This window comes from Lontra canadensis, unplaced genomic scaffold (assembly GCF_010015895.1).
Source record: "Lontra canadensis isolate GAN:19392208 unplaced genomic scaffold, GSC_riverotter_1.0 scaffold9, whole genome shotgun sequence".
Lineage (NCBI taxonomy): Eukaryota > Metazoa > Chordata > Mammalia > Carnivora > Mustelidae > Lontra > Lontra canadensis.
In genome coordinates this window covers 3,235,593-3,258,637 of record NW_022631003.1, presented here as the reverse complement: position 1 = coordinate 3,258,637, position 23,045 = coordinate 3,235,593, and the positions used below count along the sequence as shown (strand labels likewise).

Here is a 23,045-nt window from a genome sequence, read left to right as displayed (position 1 = left end):
CATACATCCCATGCTTCATACAGAAACCTAGGGGCTTAGCAGAGGAAGAGTTCTCAATAGGGTATTTGAGGTTAAAAGAGACTTGCAAGTACTTTCAGGAAAAGAGAGGACTAGAGTTTGCTCAGGACTTTGAAATGAAGCAGTTATGGAAATGAGCCCCCTTAGCAAACAATTTTTTTTTTCTAATCCTATGAACCTGTTGAAAAAAAATCTCTGCAAGAATCATAGGACAGGTTTTGATTTCAATTGACAAGCTGCTTGGATTTTGAAGGAAATGGAATTTTGGGGGAAATATTGCAAAGGGGAATTTTGAAATGTTTCCTCTGCTGCTTGGGTTTGAGAGAGAGGAGGGCTATCACCCAGTGTCCGGTTTTGTGAAGCCACGTGGAAGAACTGCAGAACAAAAGTGAAGAGTATTTGCCCCCCCTTCCAGGCAAGTGTGACTCAAGGAAGGTCCTTTGCTCTATCTTCTGCTCAGCTTGAGGATTTGTGAGTGGCAGGTCATGTACACAAGGTTGTACACAAAGATGAGATTTACTTATCTGCCCCTAGACAAGTTTTGGATTTCTGTAAAAAAGAAGATTCTGTCATTCATAGGAAAACAAAGAACAATTTATTACAGTTTTCAACTTAACTAAATTTTTTCAACTTAAGTTAAACCCAGAACTGAGGACATATTAAAAACACATAATATCTAATACGTATGCTCTGAGAATCTTACATTGATAGGCTTCCGTCTTTCGTACTATTGTTATGGGTGTGTTATTTTACATATGTTAAAAACCCTCAATATATTGTTCTTATTTTTGGTTAGGCCATCAATTATTTTAAGAGCAAATAGAAGTACGGTGTTCTTTATATTGATGTACATTTTAAGGGCTTCGTTCACTCTTCATTTATTTGTGGAGATCAAACTACTCTCTGATATCCTATTCTTTCTGCCTCAAGAACTTCAACTTTTTTTTTTTTTTTTTTGGTAGTGTAGATTTATTGAATTTTTCCAATTTTTTTTCTGAAAAAGCAGTTTTTTTCTTTCTTTCTTTCCTTTTTTTTTTTTTTTTTTTAAAGATTTTACTTATTTAAGAGAGAGAGAGAATGGGAGCAAGAGGGAAAAGGAGAAGCAGGGTCCCTGCTGAACAGAGAGCCTGATGCAGGGCTCGATCCCAGGACCCTGAGACCATGACCTGAGCCGAAGGCAGACAATTAACTGACTTAAGTCACCCAGGAGCCCCTCTTTATTTTTCAAACATGGTTTTGTTATTGTGCACAGAATTTAGATCCATCAATTCTCTCTAATTTTAGCACTTTAAAGATGTCACTCCACTGTTGTTGGGCATGCCAATGCTGAGACCAACATTGAACACTCTTGGCCTTTGCTTGTTTCAGGCAGTTCATTAAACCATGATCTCTAACAAAACACTTAGTAACATCTTGCAGAGATGAGCCCCATTTGAGAAACTCTACTCCAGGAACTGCAATATCCATCCCTGATTTATGACAGTCTGCTACAAGTTAGTATTATTGCACTTTATATAAAATGGAAGAAAACTGCGTTCGTCTCATCTTTGTTCTATATACAGACATCTTATTTTTCCCCATGGTTTGCTTATGAGATTTTCTCTTTGCCTTTGGTTTTTAGCAGTTTGAATGTAGTGTATCTAGGTTAGAAAAAAAATTCCTTACCATTCTCTGAGCTTTTTGCAACTATGTTTTGGTATGTTTCACTAATTTTGAAGATTTCTTGACCATTATCTCTTCAAACATTTCTTCTGTCCCATTCACCTCTCTTTTCCTCCTGGGATTCAAATGACACATACAGTAGACTATACGATATTGTCCCATAGCTTTGGTGGGACAGCTTTTTTTTTCTCTCTTTTTTTCTTTTTGAGCTTCAGTTTGGATAACTTCTTTCGACCTATCTTCAATTCAATCTTTCTTTGGCTGTGTCAAATTACTGATGTGTCTTCACATAAGTCACTAGGCAGTCTTCCTGTTACTGTAGTTTTTCATTCCATCATTTCCATGTGAGCTTTTTTTTTTCTTTTCTTTTTTTTTTTGCCGGTTTTTATTATTTTTAAAAATTATACTCTATGGCCAATGCGGGGCTTGAAATCATGACCCCAAGATCAAGAGTCACATTCTCTAACAACTGAGCCAGCCAGGCACCTCAATGTTCTTTCTTTAAATTTTTTTTAATTGAAGTATACTTGACATATAACATTATATTATTTCTGGTATACAACATAATGATTTGATATTTGTATACTCTGTTGAAATGATCATTACAGTAAATTTATCATTCATCACCATACAGTTATTAAGTATTTTTTCCACGTAGGATAATTTTAGGATTTACTCACTTGGCAACTTTCAAGTATGCCCTACAATATTATTGACCATAGTCAGCAGGCTGTGCATTATATCCTCCTTATTTTATAATTGAAAGTTTGTATCTCTTGACCCTCTTCTCCCATTTTGCCTCCCTCCCGAATCCCCCTCCCCTCTAGCAGCCACAGTTCTATTCTCTGTATCTTTGAGTTTTATTTTTTAGATTCCACATATAAGTGGTATTTGTATTTTTCTGACTTATCACTTAGCATAATTCCCTCAAGGTCCATCCATGTTGTAAATGGCAAGCTTTTATTCTTCTTCATGGCCCAGCAGTATTCCATTGTATATATTATATATATGAATGACATCTTTATCCACTTATTCATCAATGGAAACTTAGGTTGTTTCCATATCTTGGCTGTTCTAAATGATGCTGCAATAAACATAGGGGCACATATATCTTTTTGAATCAGTGTTTTTGTTTTCTTTGGATAAATTACCTAGTAGTGGAATTGCTGAATTATATGATAGTTATATTTAAAAATTTTGGAGGAAACTTCATGCTGTTTTCCATACTGGCTGTACCACTTATATTCTCACCAACTGTGCACAAAGGTCCCCTTTTCTCCACATCCTTATTACTGTTTTTTTTTTTTTAATACTAGCCATTCTAACATGTGTGAGATGGTATCTCATTGTGACTTTGATTTGCATTTCCTTGATAATTGGTGATGTTGAGCATCTTTTCATGCATCTCTTGGCCATCTGTATGTCTTCTGTAGAAAAATGTCTATTCAGGAGCACCTGGTTGGCTCAATTGGTAGAGCATGCAACTCTTGACCTCAGGGTCCTGAGTCTAAGCCCCATGTTGGTGTAGCACTTGAAGAAAGAAAAGAAAAGGAAAAAAAAAAAAAGGAAAGAGAAAAGAAAAAAAGAGAAAAGAAAAGGGAAGGGAAGAAAAGAAAAGGGAAGAAAAAAGAGAAGAGAGAAGAGGAGAAGAGAAAAGGAAAGGAAAAAAGAAAAAGAAAAAGGAAGGAGAAAGGGAGGGAGGAAGTGGGGGAGGGAGGGAGGGAGGGAAGGAAAGTCTATTCAGGTCCTCTGCTCGTTTTTTCTTTTTTTTAAAGTAGGCGTTACACCCAACATGGAGATTGAGTTCACAACCCTGAGATCAAGACCTGAGCTGAGATCAAGTGTCAGATGCTTAACTGAGCCACCCAGGTGCCCCAGCTTGCTCATATTTAAATTGGAGTTTGGGGATTTTTTTGGTGTTGAGTTATATATTAGCATTTATATATTTTGGATATTAACCCCTTGTTGGATATATAATTTGCAAATATTTTCTCACATTCAGTACATTGTCTTTTAATTTTGTTGATGGTTTCCTTTGCTATGCAGAAGCTTTTTAGCTTGATATAGTCCCATTACTTTATTTTGGCTTTTGTTGCCTGTTTTTGGATCAGATCCAAAAAAAATCATTGCTGAGATTGATGCAAAGGAGCTTATTGCCTATGTTTTCTTCTAGGAATTTTACAGTTTCAGGTCTTGCACTCAACTCTTTAATACATATTGAGTTAATTTTTTGTATATGGTGTAAGATAGTGGTCCAGTTTCATTCATTTGCATATGGCTGTTCAGTTTTCCCACGTAATTTGAAGAGACTGTTCTTCTTGTATTATATATCCTTCTTTTTCATAAATTAATTGACTATGTGTATGGGCTTATTTCTGGGGTTTCCATTCTCTTCTTTTGATCTATGTGTCTGGCTTTATGCCAGTGCCATATTGTTTTGATTACTACACTTTGTGATATAATTTGAAACCAGACTGTACGATGCCTCCAGCTTTGTCTTTCTTTCTCAACACTGGTTTGGCTAATGGAACCAAAAAGACCCCAAGTATCCCTCTGTGTGGGGTGCTCAACTTTATAATGAAGGTCCTAAAGGTTGGGGTGCTTGCTGTGGGGCATGAATCCTCAGTCCTCAGGGAGAAGCTCAGCCTTCATCAAACCCCTCCTGATTTTGGGTCGCTGTACTGGGATGGGCTTTTTGGTGAGACCATGTCTTTGCCTCTCCTACCAGTCTCAATGTGGCCCTTTAATCTTTTGTTCTGGAGTGCTACTTTTCAGGCCCTTTTCAGAGGGAATTGTTCCGGATGTAGCTATCGATTTGCTACATTCTGGGAGGAAGTGAGTTCAGGACCTCATCACCATGGACTGCCCTTTCCCATTTGACTCTTCTATAGCTTCTATATCTCTGCTGAATTTCCTTCTCTGTTTATTCATGTTCCCTACCTTTTCTGCTTTAGGTTAACATATTAATCATAATTATTCTAGATTTCCTATCTGGTCATCCCATCCATGTCATAGCTAAGTGTGGCTCTCCTGATTGCTTTGTCTCTTGATGATGGGGTTTTAAAAAGTTTATATTTCATTTTTTGTACTTGCTTGCTGCACATAATGTATAGAACAGCAGATACTGAGGCAAATAGTATTTATTGGAAGTGACACTCTTTCTTTTGCCAGGCCTATGGAGGGCTGAGTCAATGCCACTGGAACTGAGCTGGGTTTGTCTTTTGTTACTGCTATGTTTACTTTCCATGTCCCATGTTTTAAATTGTACTGGATTTTCCTTGTGATTCGGGTGGGAATTGGTTTTCTCATTGTTCTGCTTCTCCTTTAAGTCTTCTCTTTGAGTTTGTGCTTCATAGAGGGTCTCTCCATGTTCTTGTCTCTTCCCCAACAGTAGACTTGTTCCTTGTTACTTGGTACTTATTTGGTGGTTGCCAGGAGGCTGGGGAGAATGGAAAGGGGGCCAGAGGAGGGTTTCAGCTTCAACCTTAGACTTTGGATATCTGATTTCAGGGGTGTGGTTTATCTTAGTGATTCTGTACCTCACCTTGAGGTAGACTGGGGCTGTACTTGTAACTTTGTAAGCACTGAATAAACTCATTTTACAGTATAGCCATTTAGTTCCCCAAACAAAAATTTCTTGTTGGGTTCCTTTTGAAGGCGTCCACTACAGGGGATGCTTTCTTCCTTTGAGGTGGATCTGCTCCACTTCAGATTAATTCATCTGATTATGACCCTTTCCAATCCAGTTTCAAGAGTAAAATGTTTCCCAGTATTTTCAGATTGAGGGAGTGAAACCTGCAGCATGCTCTCAGCACAGCTAGAGAATCCTTATTCCCTCATGATCATTCTTTTAAATTTTCACTAATGAAGTCTAAAGAGAAATTTAAAAAAAAAAAATTTAACTCAATTTCAGTCCAGGTTATCTGGATTTAAAAACTTCAGACCAGTAGTTCTCACATTCTGGGAACTACTGGTCTGAAGTTTTTAAACTGCGCTGGGAGCATGCTGCATCATAATCTCTTGGAGGGTTTGTTGAAAACTGTTGGGTCTCATCTTCAGGTTCTGATTCATTGGGTCTGGGGTGGGGCCCAAGAATTTGCATGTCTCATAACTTCCCAGTTGATGCTGACACTGTTGGGTCTCAGGATGACAATTTAAACTCTGATAGAGATTTGCACATCTATTCCTATAAAGCTAGCCACTTAGGCCATGCAGGAAAAAGTGGATGCATGTTTAGACATAGTAGGGTCCTACAGCATGCTGAGCAGTGCTAATGAGGTACTTTATGTAACGCAGGTAGCTTGGGTTTTATTTTTTTATTTTTTAAAGATTTTATTTATTTGACAGAGAGAGACACAGCAAAAGAGGGAACACAAGCAGGGGGAGCAGAGAGGAAGAAGCAGGCTTCCTGCTGAGGAGAGGGCTCGATCCCTGGGATCGTGACCTGAGCAGAAGACAGATGCTTATCAACTGAGCCACCCAGGCATCCCTAGCTTGGGCTTTTAAGGTAAGGAGGTAGTTATGTTAGCTTTCCTGATTTAAGCTTGTGAGAAAGCTAGATTTTTAAGACATTTGCCACCCCCCTACCCCAACCTGGAGTTTTAGGCTTTTTATCTCTCTAGCAAGTGGAGAAAATGTAAGGGCATTGGTTACCCTTTTCCTGACCAAATGTATGGGACTGTTGTCAAGTTGCTTTTCTCATGGAAAAAAAAAAAAATCCTTTTCTGTTTTGATTTTTTTTTAAGATTTTATTTGACAGAGAGAGATCACAAATAGGCAGAGAGGCAGGCAGAGAGAGGGGGAAGCCGGCTCCCCGCTGAGCAGAGGGCCCAATACGGGGCTCAATCCCAGGACCCTGGGATCATGACCTGAGCTGAAGCCAGAGCCTTTAACCCACTGAGCCACCCAGGCGCCCGTTTTGATTTCTTGGCAAACTGTATGTCATTTGTTTGCATGTGTCCTTTTCCTCAGCCCAGGTATGTGTTATGATTGGACATATGATCTCTTAAACTACCACTGGTGTTACTCAAGGTTTAGTATCTCTATAATCTCTTTTTAACTATTAATATAGTATACCTACATTTTGGTTTCTCACAAGGGACTTTAAGTTCGAATTGTCTACTTTCATTCAGGAGATGGACAAATGATACTGTCCATGTATGTAATGCCATCATCTCCAAATACAGTCCCTCAACCAGCACTATCAGCATTATCTGGTTAACTTGATAGAAATGCAAATTCACTGGTCCCGCTCAAGACTCTGAATACTGAATCAGAAGCAGGAATGGGGCTCAAGCTGGGTCTGAACAAGCTCACCAAGTGACTCTTATTGTAGAAGAATGATTAAGAAACACTGTTGTAGAAGAATGATTAAGCTAACCATTCCTGGGATAGTCCTAGGACAAGAAAGATGGTGGATACTACACACTGGGATTAAAGTAATCTGATCCTTTTGGGAACATTTTAGCAATTATAGAATCACATCTTACAATCCAGATTTTGGTATCGAAAGCAGAAATGAGAACTGACCACCTGAACAGAAAGAAATACTACCACCAAAAAACAAATGAACAAACCCCACAAATGATGACAATGCAATACGTATACAGACCAATGGTAAAACCGATGAGAAAAATTCTTTTGAGAACTGACCTAAAATATTAATTTTGCCCAAAGAACTGATGTGCTTCTTTTATATAGTATTGACATTTATAATAATGTTTTTCCATTTCCAACTTCGCTGCCAGGAGTCTTAGCAAATATTTTACATTTACTTAAGTTTCCCCTTAGGAGACCTAAGTCTAAGTTTTCTAGTATAATTATTCTAATTCAAAATTTATTATCTAATTTTTAAAATAAAAAATAGTATACAGGCTTGTATTATAAAGAATGACAAGTTATTGTTAGGAAAAGAGCATAAATAAAGTAGTAAGTTTGTTGAAGCAAGTCTATCACTCAGGAGCAAGGCTAGTGTACAGTACAGAGCCAGTACATCTCTAAATGAAGTCCCTAATCTAGCTCTTGGTTGCCTCTCTGATCTCTCCTCCTCCTCTTGCTCACCTGGCTGGAACACTAGCCTGTAAGTCAGACATTCGAGAACATCTGCATCTCAGGGTCTTTGCTTTCCTTGCTCCCTGTGAAAACACTCTTCTCCCAGATACCGGTGGTTATTTTCCTCCTCTCCTTCTTCCAGTTTTGGCTCAAATGCTATCCTATTTTTGTGTAAGATTTTATTTTTTAAAAAATATACCCAAGGTGGGACTGGAACTTACAACCCTGAGACCAAGAATCATATATTCTACCGACTGAGCCAGCCAGGTGCCCCTCAAATATCTCAGTGAAGCCTTCTCTAAGCAGCTCTCTGCTCCTTCATCCCCATTAACTCTTATCCTGTTTTGTTTTGTTTTGTTTTTCCATAGCTCCTATCTTCTGTCACAGTGCGTTTGCCTATTTTCAATCTTCCCACTATTTGAATGTAACCTCCAAAGGCAAGGATTTGTTGTTGCCTGCTTTGCTTCTAAGTGGGTGCCTACCACATAGGGCAATGGCTGGCATGTAAGTGCTAACAAGAACTTGTTGAATGACTGAAAGTCTGCAGGAATCAGAATGTTGATATTTAGTAGCTTAAAAAAACTTAAATCTAGAAGTCAGCTGAGATTTCTTCTTCCACAAAATGTGTGTATCAGAATTTAATTATTTGGATTTACTCGTTCCTATTTTTTTAAAAAAGTATTTTATTTATTTATTTTGAGAGAGAGAGAGGTCACAGGTAGGCAGCGAGGCAGGCAGAGAGAGAGGGGGAAGCAGGCTCCCCACTGAGCAGAGCGCCCGATGCGGGCCTCGATCCCAGGACCCTGAGATCATGACCTGAGCCGAACGCAGAGGCTTAACCACGGAGCCACCCAGGCGCCCTACTCATTCTTTTTTTAAAACATTCAGCAAACACTATGTGCAAGGCACTAGGCTAAGTGCCGAGACAAAAATGAAAAAGACCCTGTTCTTTCAAAGGGTTCACATTAGAGCAAAATAAAAAAAACAGCTTAAATTTTTTTTTGAACCACAAAACCAAGATAAGTACAGTGTGTGGTACACAGAAAACAGTAAAATTTACCTGCCTTCCCTCTGGTTTTTCTACTGCTGGTTACAGTAAAGCAAGTACTAGACAGATGTATAGTCTGGTATTGAGTAAGAATAAGAGACAGGACTATAAATTTCAGACAAAGGATAGATAAAGTAATACAGCTCTTATGCAGAACATCATTATGTAACAAGGTTAGTCTGATCTGAAGGTTAATAAACAACCGAGGTGACCACAGGATATCTTATGAGAAGCACAATGCAAACTTTAAAAGAATCCAAAATTAGCGATGATCCTGACATTCCAACAACTATAAATCTTAAGGAAAACAATATTGAGTAGTTTTTTTAAAATTATTTTTTTATGTTGTTAGCAATTATTACAAGTAATAAAACATTTATTAGCCCATACTTACCACCTGCCTCTTCTATGGCAAATAAATTTTCATGTCATATATATAAATTCTGTCACTTTCCCCCATACCTCCTGCTTTGCTAACAGCAACTGCGATCCATAATGGATTAGATTTACACCACTAGAGCCAGTGTCCATGGAATCTGTTGGCACATATGTGGCATGGTTAGAGAGGTGTACCTTTTCCTTCTTTGCAATGGTCGAAAGAAGTCCTCTGAAATCCACCTCTTACATATCTTTCTTATTGACCCTAGAGTAAAAAATCAGCTGTTTATGGTAACTGGGTAAATTGTTCTAAAATTTTATTTTAATATATTCTAAGAAGAAACAATTAAAATTTTAAATACTACAATTTTCTCTGGGCCATAATCTCAGGGTCCTGAAATTGAGTCCCATGTGGGGCTCTGGGCTCAGCAGGGAGTTGGCTTGAGGTTCTCTCCCTCTCTCTGCCCCTCCCCCCACTCTCTCTAAAATAAATGGATGAATCTTAAAAAAAATGTTACAAGCTTTTCTGGAAATATGCTGACATTATAACACAATCTTAACAAAAATAAATTACATTCCCAAGTAAATTAGTACTTTCAGAAAGTCACAAATTGTAATTTCTTCAAAATAATAATAATTGCAATTTTGAGCATCTATCTACTGAACTCTACAAGTATTCAACACACTTTATACAGATACATCATTAACCTGAAGAAATTGACCCCGGATGGTTAATTTGACCAGTGCCACACAGTCATAAAGTGGTGAAACGAAGGTTTACATGGAGATCTGAATGAATTCAAAACTCTTTTCTTGTCAAGTGTTTAAAAACATAGAATAATTAACAAGTTAAGAAAATCATGCTGTTGTCATGCTACTGTCTTAGGCTTATTTTGAGTACTTTCCTTTGGGTGAGGTCATATTTGGGTTAATGTAAATACAATTTTCATGTTATATATTGACATCCCACAGATTTTCACTGGGGAACAAAATATGCTGCTAAAACCATAGCACTATTAATATTGCCTATCTTACTTGGGAATAAAAAAGTTGGGAATTAAGCTCCAATCACCAACTAAAAATGTCTATTTTTTAAGAATGGAGATCTTTCGCATGTGGGTATGTGAAAATATCTTTAAAAACTTGATGGTCTACCAGATACAGTTAGAATTTGCATCAGGGCATCAACTAGCTGCTTGAACATTAAAGCATTCATCTAAAAAAAAAAAATCCCATTATAGGGCAGAATGGTTTAGTAATAACAGGTTCTAAGGAGATGAGAAATTTAGTGAGTGTGGGATGAGGCTGTAGAATTAAAAAATGCAAAAAAAAAATCAAGAAATGCTGTCCTTATTTTAAGCTGAGACATATGAAATAGGCTCGCAGGTAACTTCTACAATTTCATGCAAATAAAAAATCAAACTAAACTAACTGATAATAGCAGAAAAAGTCCTGGATTAAAAGATGGGAAAAACGATGATAACTACAATCAAGTTTGGGTAAGAGCTCTGCTTTGTATTAGGTTTGGAATGTTAAATCAGTTAATAATCTGTACATCTCAGGTTTCTCACCTATAAAATGGAGACAGACTTTATTTACGCAGCCTGTTGTACAGATCAAATGAGATATCCCAACTGAAATGGATTTGTATCAAATCAGACCTGTAAGAAAAACAGAATGTGAGGAAGGGGAAAAGGTAATTTCTTCTTTTCTCTGCTACCAGTCTCCCAGACAGAAAAGCACAAAGTACAGGCCCTATTAACTGTATATTATTCTGGACAAAATCTACTAATATTTATGATTCTTAAACATTTCCCCCTTCTTTTTCATTAGCCTTTTAAAATGAAAATCTAGTTAATTTTTGTAACCTGTATATTTATTGGGATTCAAGTATGACAAGTGGTGACAGGCTGGCTCAAAAAAGCTTACTTAAAATAAACTTTAAAACACTTGTAATAAAATTACGGTAATTAGAGAATTATTAATGTTACATTGTAGAATCTTAAACTTCTGACTCCTATGTTTTTAAATTTATTACTTTGTCATCTGGTCATTCTGAAGGCAAGGAACAGAAATATGATACTCTGTGTCACTTACCTCAGAGAAAGAGCAATCAATCTGTTGTTTACACAGCACTTAACCCCAAAGAACCTTTCCAAAATCAAAGTCAAGAATTTTATTTAGTTAGTTATGAGATAAATAGGAAAAACAATTTTATTCTTTACCAACAAATCCTTTTTGGACTGCACATTAGACCTGTCGTACATGCACACTCACAGAGCCCACATACCGTGTACAATGTGGACACCAGAGAAGATTGCTTATTAGTCAGCCTTCATCTTCACCGCCAAAGGTTTTCACTAATGGATAGTTAATAATTGTTAATGGGGTCTGCTCTGTATTCTGCTTAGCATAACAAAGTGAAGGACAAACCACAGGGCTATTATGTCCTGTGGGAAATATATGGTCCTAGGCTAGAGAGAATTTGGCCTTCTGGATTATTTGCTTCTTACGACAGCAGACTCAGACTCAGACTCAGTGAATGTGGACATTTACAGTCATGACTGTTTCAGATTAGCCAGGAAAGACTAGGTGATAATAAACCTTTAAGCAAAAGAGTAAAGTAGCTTAATGGATTGGTGAGTATCTACTTTTTATATGAATACTCTCCAACACAGTTCGATAGCTGCTTTTCATTTGGCTTTGAATTACTGGCATGTGAAATTCTTTTATGAAGGACAAACAGCAGCAGTATCTTTCGTTCTGTGAACACGCATAGGGTAAAGTACTGGAAACAGAAAGTTAACAGAATTCAGTTCTTGTTGAATTTAGTTAAACATAGGCTTACTACACATCCTCTACCAAAGTTACCAAACTGAAAGTGCCGTCTATGATAGTTACATAGTTATGGATGTGTCAGTAGATGGGGGATTGAAATTTGGACAAACTGAGGCTGAAGAATGAACTAATAGTTTATATTATATTATCTTTATATGTATTCCCAAGCCCATGTATGCAGCTAAGAAAAAGCACATGTTTAATTTAGAAACCACAAAATGTTTATGTAAATGAAATCTTGTGCTACAAATCTACTATCTTCAGACTTACTGTTATTTTTTACCCACTTATTATAAAAAAACTAGTTCTCAGATTCTGCATACAGACAGCTTTATGTAAAATATATAAACATTTGTCCAAATTGGTACACAGATTGCATAAATATGGCAATTAAGACTGCATTTACAGATGTGCATGTACAATGCTGTGCAAATTATCACAATATTACAATTCAGAAATTATTCAAATTGGAATCCAAGTAAAGCAATTAGTGAAAAAATACCCATGCAGAATTTAAATATCTCAGAACAAATTTAAATGTCTTCAGTAAAAGGTCACACATTTAAAATAGTTTTATTCATTTTATTTGTATATGTCAAAATACATTTTTATTTCCAAAATAGTGGGTTTTGCAACTAGTTTCATGCAGAAACAAGGTCTGCTCAATACTACCAATAAAATCAATAAAGCACAGTAGCTGTTCAGTTTTAGATACAAAGAATAAATAACCTAAATACAAAACACTAAAATATTAGAAACATGTATTTAATCATTCTTCACAGGCATCCAAACTTCACAAATAAAATCCTTAGCATGCCTAACTGTTGTGCAACCAGAACATGTTGCAGTCACTCAAACTGATCAATTATCTGTATATTTTACGTCCACATAAGACCATGGAAATTCTCTATATTCAGACCCACCATTCATACAGTTCAAATATAACCAAAAATAAAATTCCCATAACTATCCTTGTACCTTTAAAAATCAAGAATCCTGAGCTTGGTAGTAAGAGCATAACCTTATATCTTCATAAAACCAATCAAGAGAAAGAGGACTTAAAATCCTGCTTACCAAAACACCCTATCCCAGCCCCAAAGTAATCTAAAATAGGCAGTAGAACACAATGACCTTTTAAAATGAAGGGGTACAAATTCACATTTAATATAGTATACAATACAATCCATAATACAATTAGCTACTATAAGCTTTATGATGTACAATTTATTCAAATGGCTGAACTGTTCAGTGGTTAAGGAGACAGTTATGTGCCAGAAAGATGTAATAGTTTTTTGCATGGTTTGATGAAAATATAAAAGCTATTTGTCCAAATAAAAGCCATCTTCACTATGTACTTGGTTCTGTTTTTTTTTTTTTCTTTTTCTTTCTTTCTTTTTTTTTAAAAAGGCCACTGAAATGTATAAAATGGTCTGAACATGATGGTGGTATCAAAGTCAATGCCTCTTCACATGGCAAAAACAGTGCATTTAACATTAACTCATGGGTTAAGTCTGCAAATGATTTCATAGCATTACTTTGGCTAGCACAACAGTTTTAGACAGCACTCAGATAAATATAGGTAAGTGAAATGTGAAGCAATTATCTTATGCAACTTGAATTGTGGTTGAATACTATCAAATGAAAACTGGAAATAAAAGTAAAAGCACTTTACAGTAGAAAACTTTTGTAAAGATAGGGCTCCATATAATGTGCTACTTTTAAAGTCTTTATATCACATTGTTAGCAAATTTTGTTTTAACACTATTATGGAGTAGCCTACTTTGCATTAACAGACATTTGAAATAAGGAAAATCTCAAGCATGCCATGTGGTGGTCTAAAAATCAAAACAATACACTTATTTATATATACAGCATTACTCAGTACCTGCTAAAATGAATGTGAAGATTACAGAATCTAACATCTTATACTACAATAATAAAAAACAGAAACAAAGAAGTGACCAATGAAGGCAGAAAACAGGACTTAAAAGAATCTAATCTCAATTGACTTTAAAGCATTCATATAAGAAATAAATGCATTTATTGCACAAACAGTGAAAGCAAATGTTCCACCAAGCAGTTCAGTTTCAGGTGGAAGACAAAACAGCATGATCCTAATACATAACAATGGTATCCGAAGAATGAGTGTTCTTTTCTGTAAATGAGAAAGCTGTGAAAACATAGAAGAGTCTGCCACATGAAGAGTTAGAAGGAAAAAAATACAAACCCAAACTTAGATGTAAAGCAAAAAATTAAATATCGAAAAACTGGAAACTGTGGCACATCAAAAAATGTTGGATAACTGTCTTCTGTGAGAGCTGAAAGTTTTTGTTGACACAAAAGTATTTATGTACAACTAAGGCTTACTGGTTAAATATCTGAGGCATATCTGGCCTTGAACACTTTCCTTATATGCTGGAGCTGTAAACAAGTTTTCTCAGTCATTAAAAAAAAAATCTTCTCAGCAGCTGCATTAACATGAAACAATGGTCTTGACACAAGAAAAAAAAAAACAAAACAAAACAGAAAATTAAACAAAATTCCTAGATAAGAGGGCATTTGGCAGGATATCCAAAAATGACAGTCTCCAAGGATTCTTCCCAGGCTTCCAGTGACTGTCAGTTATGGTCCACTGGGTTGCTAATATGTGCAATTCCATTATTTGCTGCTTTTTATTTGGAAAGTTTGCTTATAACTCTAATCAAGGCCCCATTTTCATCCTTTAGCCTCTGGTTGTCTGCTTTTAGGTCTGGTAACATCTGTGAGAAGAAAAATAAAAGGAAAAGTTTTACTTCAATAAGAAGATACAATGTTATTCTTAATAAATTTTATGTTTTCACCACAAGACACATGAACAAGCTTTGTCAGTTATATAAATTTCTAGTGGCTAGAACGTATATGAAAGAAAGAAAAAACTTGATTTGTGAAGCTAATTAGTTTAATAAATGATGGAATTAAGAGTTTATTCTCCCAAAGTTAACAACTGGAATGTACTAAATCACTTGCTATTATGACTCACAAGCACACCATATTAGAGCAGCCAAGAAAATGAAGCCTGTTTTTGTTAGGATGGGCTCTCAAAGGGAGTTCCTCCAAGACTTCCTGACAGCACCTAAACCAAGGCCTTTTACTTTATTTACATCTCAATCCATAGTACTTACTACTATTCCATAAGGAAACCAGCCTATTTAGCAAAGTTCTGAGGAAGTTAGACTTGTTGTAAATTATTAAAATTCCTTAAAAGGATTCACCTGTAATACCAAGTTTAAGTAGGTAGTACAATGTGTGATCCAAGACAGATGCTCATTAAATTATAATAATTATTACTATTATTAGGAGAGTATAAGCCAAAGTAGTCAGTCTGTATTTATGAAAATATCTAAGCACTGAAAAAACCACCAGTATATGGAACAAAAAAACACATCTTCACATCCTCAAAGCAAATCTATTTTCTGTTTTACAGTCAAACTGAAGGAGGGGGTAGAAATGTTATCAGTAAACTGGATTTTCCACTAAGAATGAATTAAATCATATGTGATCTGTCAGATTTGCTAGGAAGTGGAACAGCTTATATTTTGGGCATTAAAACACACTTTCCAAGGTACTTAAAATACCTTTCCAATATCTCTCCTCAGTTATCAAAATGTACTTGGTTGTAAAATTAGATAAAAGTATAACTTCTACTTGGCAAAATTACGTTAAGCAAAATCTTTATGAAGAGTTTAACTTTATGTGGAACCAATCAATTCTTGTGTTCACAATATATGGGTATAAAATACAGTAAGTTTATGTATTAGGATACCTCTGTAATAAAGAACTGAGTAAATATTAACTAAAGTGGTTCTGATTGAAAATGGTATTATTTTGAAAAATAGGTAAAGCATGCTTAATCTTCAGCTTCAATGTATTAATTATATGTCAAATGTTATACTGCTTATGTTCCATTTTCTAATAAAGAATTTTAAAATTATATTTAAATATTTAATCCCTAAAATATCTATAGAGCCAAAAAAGTGCACAAGCCTTGCAAAAGTGCAGACAAGTCTTTAAATCCCTAAATCATTTCCTAAATTTATGCAGTTTATCAGTTGGAATATATCATTAGTGACACTTTCTAACATTCTGAGAAGCCATGCATAATTAACAGTTATATGATAAGCTTCAGACACAATGGCATTAATTTGTAAAAGTGAGCTTAAGACACGCTTACTAATACAAAAACACCTGCCTGGCTCTACCAAGAAGAAATGATGAAACTACAAATTATAGGTTCACAGACTGCAGATGCCTACAGAACCCTGAGCGCTTGGCTACCACTCTTGTCAAGGCCCTATTCTCAGTCAGCAGTCGCTCATTTAACTCTCTCAGAGTTTGAATTTGCTTTATTTGATGCAGGTTCTGCAGGAATTAGAACATAAGAAATAGAAAATAAAAAGATAAGAAAATGGAAAAGAGTACAATAAAAACACAAAGAATCACAGATACTGAACATAAGGAAAAAAATTAAGAGTCTTGACTGTAAGGATATTCATTCCATGAGATTTGCAAAGGTAAATAGTGTAGTCCTAAAATTCCACAGCAAACAAAATACATAAAAATTTCCAAAAACTTTGTCTCCAAAACCATTCAATGATAATGTTTTAATAAGGAACCAAATTCAGTAATACAATAATTAAATCTTTAAATTCTAATTCTATGGTCACATTTTCCTATGTATCAGTTTATTAATTCATAATGTGATAAAAATATGTTATGCAAGATAATACAGTAAAAGGTAATCAGTTAACTATGTTATTTTTCCCCCCTGAAAAGAGGGTTCCTTCCAACATTCAAAACAAACAGCTACTTCCACAGGTAATTCACAGTTCAGTAAAACATAGCTCTGCTCATCCACTACTGTAATGTCCTTTATTTTCAAAGAAAGATATTTTTGATTGATAACCTCTCCACCATTTGCTCTCCAAGAAACAGAGTATGTGAAATGTGAAGAATTAATAATAAATCCCAAATCTTATAGTCATTACTGTCTAACTTCTTCTATACCTAAACATCAAAAGAACCATAAAACTGATTAGCAAAATGATCTGAATTATAAATGTTCTCCTAGCTCACATAAAACCTGGATTTAGGAAGAGAAGCACAAGATACCAATAATTCACAAATTACAGAATCAGTACTGAGAACAATTAACGGAAACATAATATCTATAAGCCTACTGTAACACCTAAGTTGATAAACAGCACTATCTCTTGTAAGTAGTAGCACCATTTACTTACTTTGAGCTCTTCTTCCATTTCAGATATTCTTCTTTCTAGAGCTCTTCGTTCCTAGATCAATTTAAGGTACCAATATTAATCATGTAATTATTATATTCTTAATTTTCTTCTAAATTGTGAAAGAGTGGCACTGTATAGAGTCAAAAATCAAATCAGGAGCAGTGTGGAAAAAGATGTGATGCCAGTGATGTGTAAAGAGCTTTCCAAATTTTGAGAGAAGTAAATACGAAGATTATTATTTTTATTAACTTCTATAAGCTCTTTCTTCAAAGCTTTGACTTCTAGTAAGATGGTACATAACATGTTCAAAATATTTTTTTTTTTAGTTTACATTAAAACTTAGGAATAAACCAATATTCAAGAATATTGAATTCAATATTCAAGATTCAAGATCACATAGAACAGAAAAAAAACCACACATAGATGCAATTATTCTACAGTGACAGAAGCAGAAACGCAAGCAGCAAACATGCCTAAAATATGTGTAGTTTAAAATTTCAAAAGGATCTAAGAGAAGGTTCATCTCCTCCACCTACAATGTTTCCTAGCCATTATTTATCCAATTGACTTTATAGCTCCATATCTGGGTCGATACTGTGTGCAGCATTAACGCAGTGAATCTGATGAAGAAGCACCTGCAGCACTTATTGTAAAGTACCTCCTTTCAAAGAGTGACAGGCAAAGGCAACATACATTATTGCAGTGTATGGTTTTACTCTCCCCTAAATAATAAGCATTCTAGGGTGTTATGCAAAAAGCAAGCAGCGGTAATTAATGTGCTACAAAACTTTGGTTGTTAGGTCATACCGCCCAGAAGATACTGACTCTTGCCGGTCACCTTTCAGATACAAACCATTTAAATTTAGTTTAATCACTATGAATTTCCAAGACATTCTTTCCCAGATTAATAATTAATGTTGATATTTAGTAAAGCAGTACATTTACTGTAAATGTTAATGTTTTTAGATTATGTGATGTAAAAAGTAGATGGAATCCTACTCATAGTCTTTTAAGTACATGTTATTCTAGTAATAGCTGGTTTAAACACTATTATATAGAGAAAAATGTTATCTTCTACGAAAAAAGAACTTTCTCCTAGTTAATAATATAGCCATGACTATTCATGAAAACCACTGCACTTCCCAAAACAGTAGGATATACACCATCATGTTTGATCCTCATAACTTGGTGAAATCTTATAAATAGTGTATTTCCTTCTGTCTCATCATCCTCGATTTTATTAGGCACCTTCAAGATTTTAACTATTCTGGTAAAGCAAGACCAGAACACTATACCAAACAGTCTTGCTGCCAAATCGGGAGCTGTAACATTGTAGGCAATTTCTTCTGTTTTGACAAACTTACTAACATAAAAAAATATGGTTAAGAGAAAATACATGTGAAGTGCTTAGCCCGGTACTTGCCTGGAACATTAGGGTGCTGAATAAATGTGATTAGCAGTTATTATGAATACTAGGATTACTAACGTCTCTTAAGTTGAAAGTAAACTAGCTACTTTGGAATTTATTTGCATTTGACAGGCAGACAAAGGTCAGGTGAGACCGTCGGAGTATGAACATGTGTACCATGTGTGCACAAGCCTAGATAAAAAAGGACAGATGGGGCACCTGGGTGGCTCAGTGGGTTAAAGGCTCTGGCTTCAGCTCAGGTCAGGATCCCAGGGTCCTGGGATTGAGCCCCGCTTTGGGCTCCCTGCTCAGCAGGGAGTTTATTTCCTCCCTCTCTCTCTGCCTACTTGTGATCTTTCTCAGTCAAATTAAAAAAAAAAAAAGGACAGACATCATTTCTCTCTTTATTTTTTGCTCAAAAGGTAAATTGGCTGTTTTTATAACAGAATGGAGGAAGATGTTTTATCAACTGCTCCTGATTATTTATTCTTTGTCCTAGCTACCCAGGATGTACTTTCCTGTCCAGCTGAAACCCTGTAGGTCTAAGCCCTAGTCACTTGGACTAACAGATACTCTTTTCCTTTAACTTTTTTTTTTCCTTTAACTTTTGATCATTTATACATTATCAACTGCTCAGACTAAACTGGTAGAGTTCTTCCTATGGCCACTGCCAGACCTCTGAGTAGTAATTTTAATAAATTGAGAAATACAGGTAAATTTATCATTGTCAAATAAAAAATTACAGAAAGACATAAAAAAGGGCAAAAGGCTTTTCTAGTAATTAATTTTTTTGTTTAAAATATGCTATTTAAGTTAAATATTTAAATTCAAAATTAAATAAAGTACATTAACCTTAAAAGAAATTTGAGAATTTGATGTCCTTAGAATCTTTACAAACTTTAAGAATGGATTTAAATTTTCCAAAGAATTAAACTAAATGTATGCATGATCAAAATGTTTTTAAGTATACCACCACAGAAAAACAAAGAGAGATAAATGGCATTTCAAAAACATCAGATTCACTATCACAATGTCTACACTTCCAGAATCAAGGCAAAGATCATTTTTTTAATCTGTTAAAAGAATAACATGGTAAATTAAGTCTTAATACTTAGAGAGATAAGGTAATTTCACACCTAGAGAGATCCCACAGAACTGTATAAAGAAGATAAGCCAGAAAACATTCCCAATTAAATTAGTATTAATCTACACTAACAAAAACTACCATTCACAAAAATAAAACTAAAAGAAAACAAAAAGCCCTACTATTGCTTATGTAAAACAATAAAGGGGTAAAATGACCATCCAATAAAATGGATACTTACCCTTTTTTCCATTTCTAATAGTGACCTATCAGCAAACCTTTCTTGTCTCTGTAACAAAGTAAGAAATATAAAAGGGATATAAGTGCAATAAAGGAAGGGTGGGTGAAGGTGAAGGAGGCCCACAGTGTCTCTAGTGGCATTCAAATAAATCACAACATTCAGGTAAAGAAAAGAGAAAATAATTTTGTGTTGAAACAAGAAAGAGTTAAAGGAATGCTTAGAAATAGAATGGTCTCCACAGCTCTCATGGTCTACCCGTGACTTTTCCTCAGGTCTGTGCACAGTATAGTAGGGGCTAAGGATATGGATGAGTACTGTGGAACAAAATCAAAAACATCCTAGAGTTTCCTCTCCGATGCTCAAGGTCTCTCTTGCACATCACTAGGAGTGGCGGCTAATCTGAATGGTCAGATTCTAGGACCCTGACTGAAAGGTAGCTGGGACTGGGGTAAGTGAGCATCCATGGAGCCAAGCCAGTAAACTGGCCTAAATTCTGTTGTCTCTCACAGCTTCATATTCCTCCCTCTCTGTCTAGAGTTTTCTTTTCCAATCATCCATCCTCCAAAATTGGTAAGAAAGTTTACACCCCCTGTCACTTATAAGAAATCCTAGCTATAAAGCTTTTCTTCTTCTGGTGAGTTTAGGGCTCTCCTTTTTCCTGCTTCCTGTACTATGCTATCAACTCAAAGTTGACAAAATCCTGAGATTTGGGAGATAGAAAAGGACTCTTGGAATTTTAAACCCCATGTTAAAGCACTACCTGAAGGCTCTGCATGTGGATTCTGAGTGAAGGGCCAGTTAAAAAGAAGTGGTATCCTACGGGCATCTGGGTGGCTCGGGTGGGTAAAATGTCTGACTTCGGCTCAGTTCCTGATCTCAGGGTTCTGGGATCAAGCCCCATACTGGGCTCCTTGCTCAGCAGGAGTCTGCTTTTCTCCCTGCTCTTCCTCCCACTTATACTCTCTCTCTTTCTCGCTCTCAAATAAATAAATAAAATCTTAAGAACAAAAACAAAAAACAAGTGGTATCCTAGTTCTTACACCGACTTCTGTACATAAATCCCCCTTGGGATGCCTGGTCAGTTTCCTATAAAAACCATCAAACGACTCATTTACCAGAAGTGAATTTGCTGAATAATCAATTTTACCAATTGACAACTTTAACAAAAAGGCTTTTTTGTGACTATTAACCACAAAACCTACTTAAAAATATATTTCATCATTAAAATTAAATATAGATTTTTTCTTTTTAAATTTTATTTTAAAGTAATCTCTACACCCAACCTGGGGCTCGAACCTACAACCCCAAGAACAACAGTTGTGCTCTACTGACTGAGCCAGTCAGGTGTCCTAAATGTTTATGTAATTTTCTATTCTGTCAACCATCTCAGCATTCATACTTTAGTCTGACCAAGGCCAGTTACCAAGTTACTTTTTTTTTTTTTACCAAGTTACTTTTTAATCTTTTCATAACTTCTTTTTTATGGTTATGATATATAAAATTTTAAAGATCTAATCATGGCCAGGGGTCCTTCCTTTTCTCTGTTGTTTTAAATTGTTTTATGCTTTTGTGCTTACTCTTTCTGGAAAAATAAAAATCGATGTATTTTAATTACTTGTTAGAAATCAAATTCAGAATTTCAAGTATGATGAGACTTTTCAGCTAATTCTGATTTCTTTTCGATGTTTTCAAATTTATATTTATATTTAACTGCCAAAAATACAAAACAAAGGCTAATATGCCCCTTGAGGTTCTGCAAATGAATCCTAAAAATGCTTTAAAGACTGAAAAATGCAGGGTTGTCTGGATAGCTCCATCACAACAGCATGGGCCTCTTGATCTCAGGATTGTGAGTTTGAGCCCCATGCTAGGTGCAGAAATTACTTGGGGAAAAAAAAAAAAGACTGAATAATTTAAAAATGACATTCAAAAGCACCCAGAAGAATTCAAAAATAGCTCAAACACTGCCATTACATGTAAGTCAATAAAATTTTAGATGGAAAATTAGCATTTTTTGAGGATTTTTTTCTTCATATAGGAACATTTTAGCTATTTTATGATTCACCTGATAATTTCTTAGGTTAAAAAAATCAACTTTAGTTAGTATTTCTGGTTAATAATTCTAGTTAAAGCTGTTATAATAATTAGTGAATCTAGTGAATTGACATTTGACAAAGTATTATTCATCAAACTGGTTCCTAGTAAACAGTCTATTTCCCTCCGCTGGAGACTACAGGAAGGAGGGTGGCTGGATGAAGGAGGATTCAAGGATTTTAGAGTCCCTTGGCCAAGTATTACCAAACACACTATTAATAAGATGATAATTCCCTTGGGAAAAACTCCATGCAACTGTCAAACTGCTACCATCATGTATAACCATGAATAGTTATGGAAGTAATGCCCCAAAAAGAAAATAAAAATCAGGTGGCATGATTTATAGTAGACTTAGATGCTCAGGATAAATACTCGAAAACTGAACAAAAAGTTTAATGTTTATTAGTTTTGCTTTTACATGTACCCTTAAATTTTAAAAACACAGTTTTAAAATTTTACATAGTTTTTCCAACTAAGATATTAACTCTGAATATTTACCGATATTTTATACTCTGAATTACCCCTCCCATCATTCATTCAGTAAACTGGGCATGGTACTCAGAATGTTTGCTAAGTCCATTAATTAGTAATTTGTTTCCTGGCCACAATCCATAGGATCAGAAATTGGTACGTGACCCAAAGGCAACTTGCTCTAGGTTGTCCAGTGTCCTATTAAATGGTCACTAATAGGACTGCTCCATGCTGATAATAACTGGCTAATTCTTTCAGATTCCCTCCGTTGTAGACTTTGAATGAGAGACAACTAGGAAGAATTAAATGACAACAGGGTAGGGAGAAGAGCAGAGAAATGGAGAAGGTAGTAAGCAGTAAAAACACGGATTAGCTGACTCACCGTATTGACAGGACACAGCAGTATGAAGCAGTGGACATTTTTTTTTAAAGCAGTGGACATTTTTATTTAAAAAACATTATGATCAGATCTCTGG

General features: G+C 35.4%; 1 protein-coding gene across 10 annotated transcripts in view; it reads right to left on the bottom strand.

The window, feature by feature from the left end:
* Window positions 1-12,552: 12,552 nt before the first annotated feature.
* The window catches only part of PPP1R12A (protein phosphatase 1 regulatory subunit 12A), a 143,991-nt gene continuing 133,498 nt past the window's right edge, over window positions 12,553-23,045 (bottom strand). For 5 of the 10 annotated variants that reach the window (XM_032854695.1, XM_032854701.1, XM_032854704.1 and 2 more), the window contains 4 exons: window positions 20,005-20,052; window positions 17,272-17,322; window positions 16,224-16,393; window positions 14,647-14,754 (listed from right to left, as the gene is read on the bottom strand). In XM_032854695.1, coding sequence (XP_032710586.1) covers window positions 16,259-16,393; window positions 17,272-17,322; window positions 20,005-20,052 — 234 coding nt within the window. In that variant the 3' untranslated portion in view covers window positions 14,647-14,754; window positions 16,224-16,258. Of the gene's footprint in view, window positions 14,755-16,223; window positions 16,394-17,271; window positions 17,323-18,078; window positions 18,110-20,004; window positions 20,053-23,045 lie in introns of those variants that run through there. The other 5 variants (XM_032854697.1, XM_032854698.1, XM_032854703.1 and 2 more) reach the window with 3 other exon arrangements.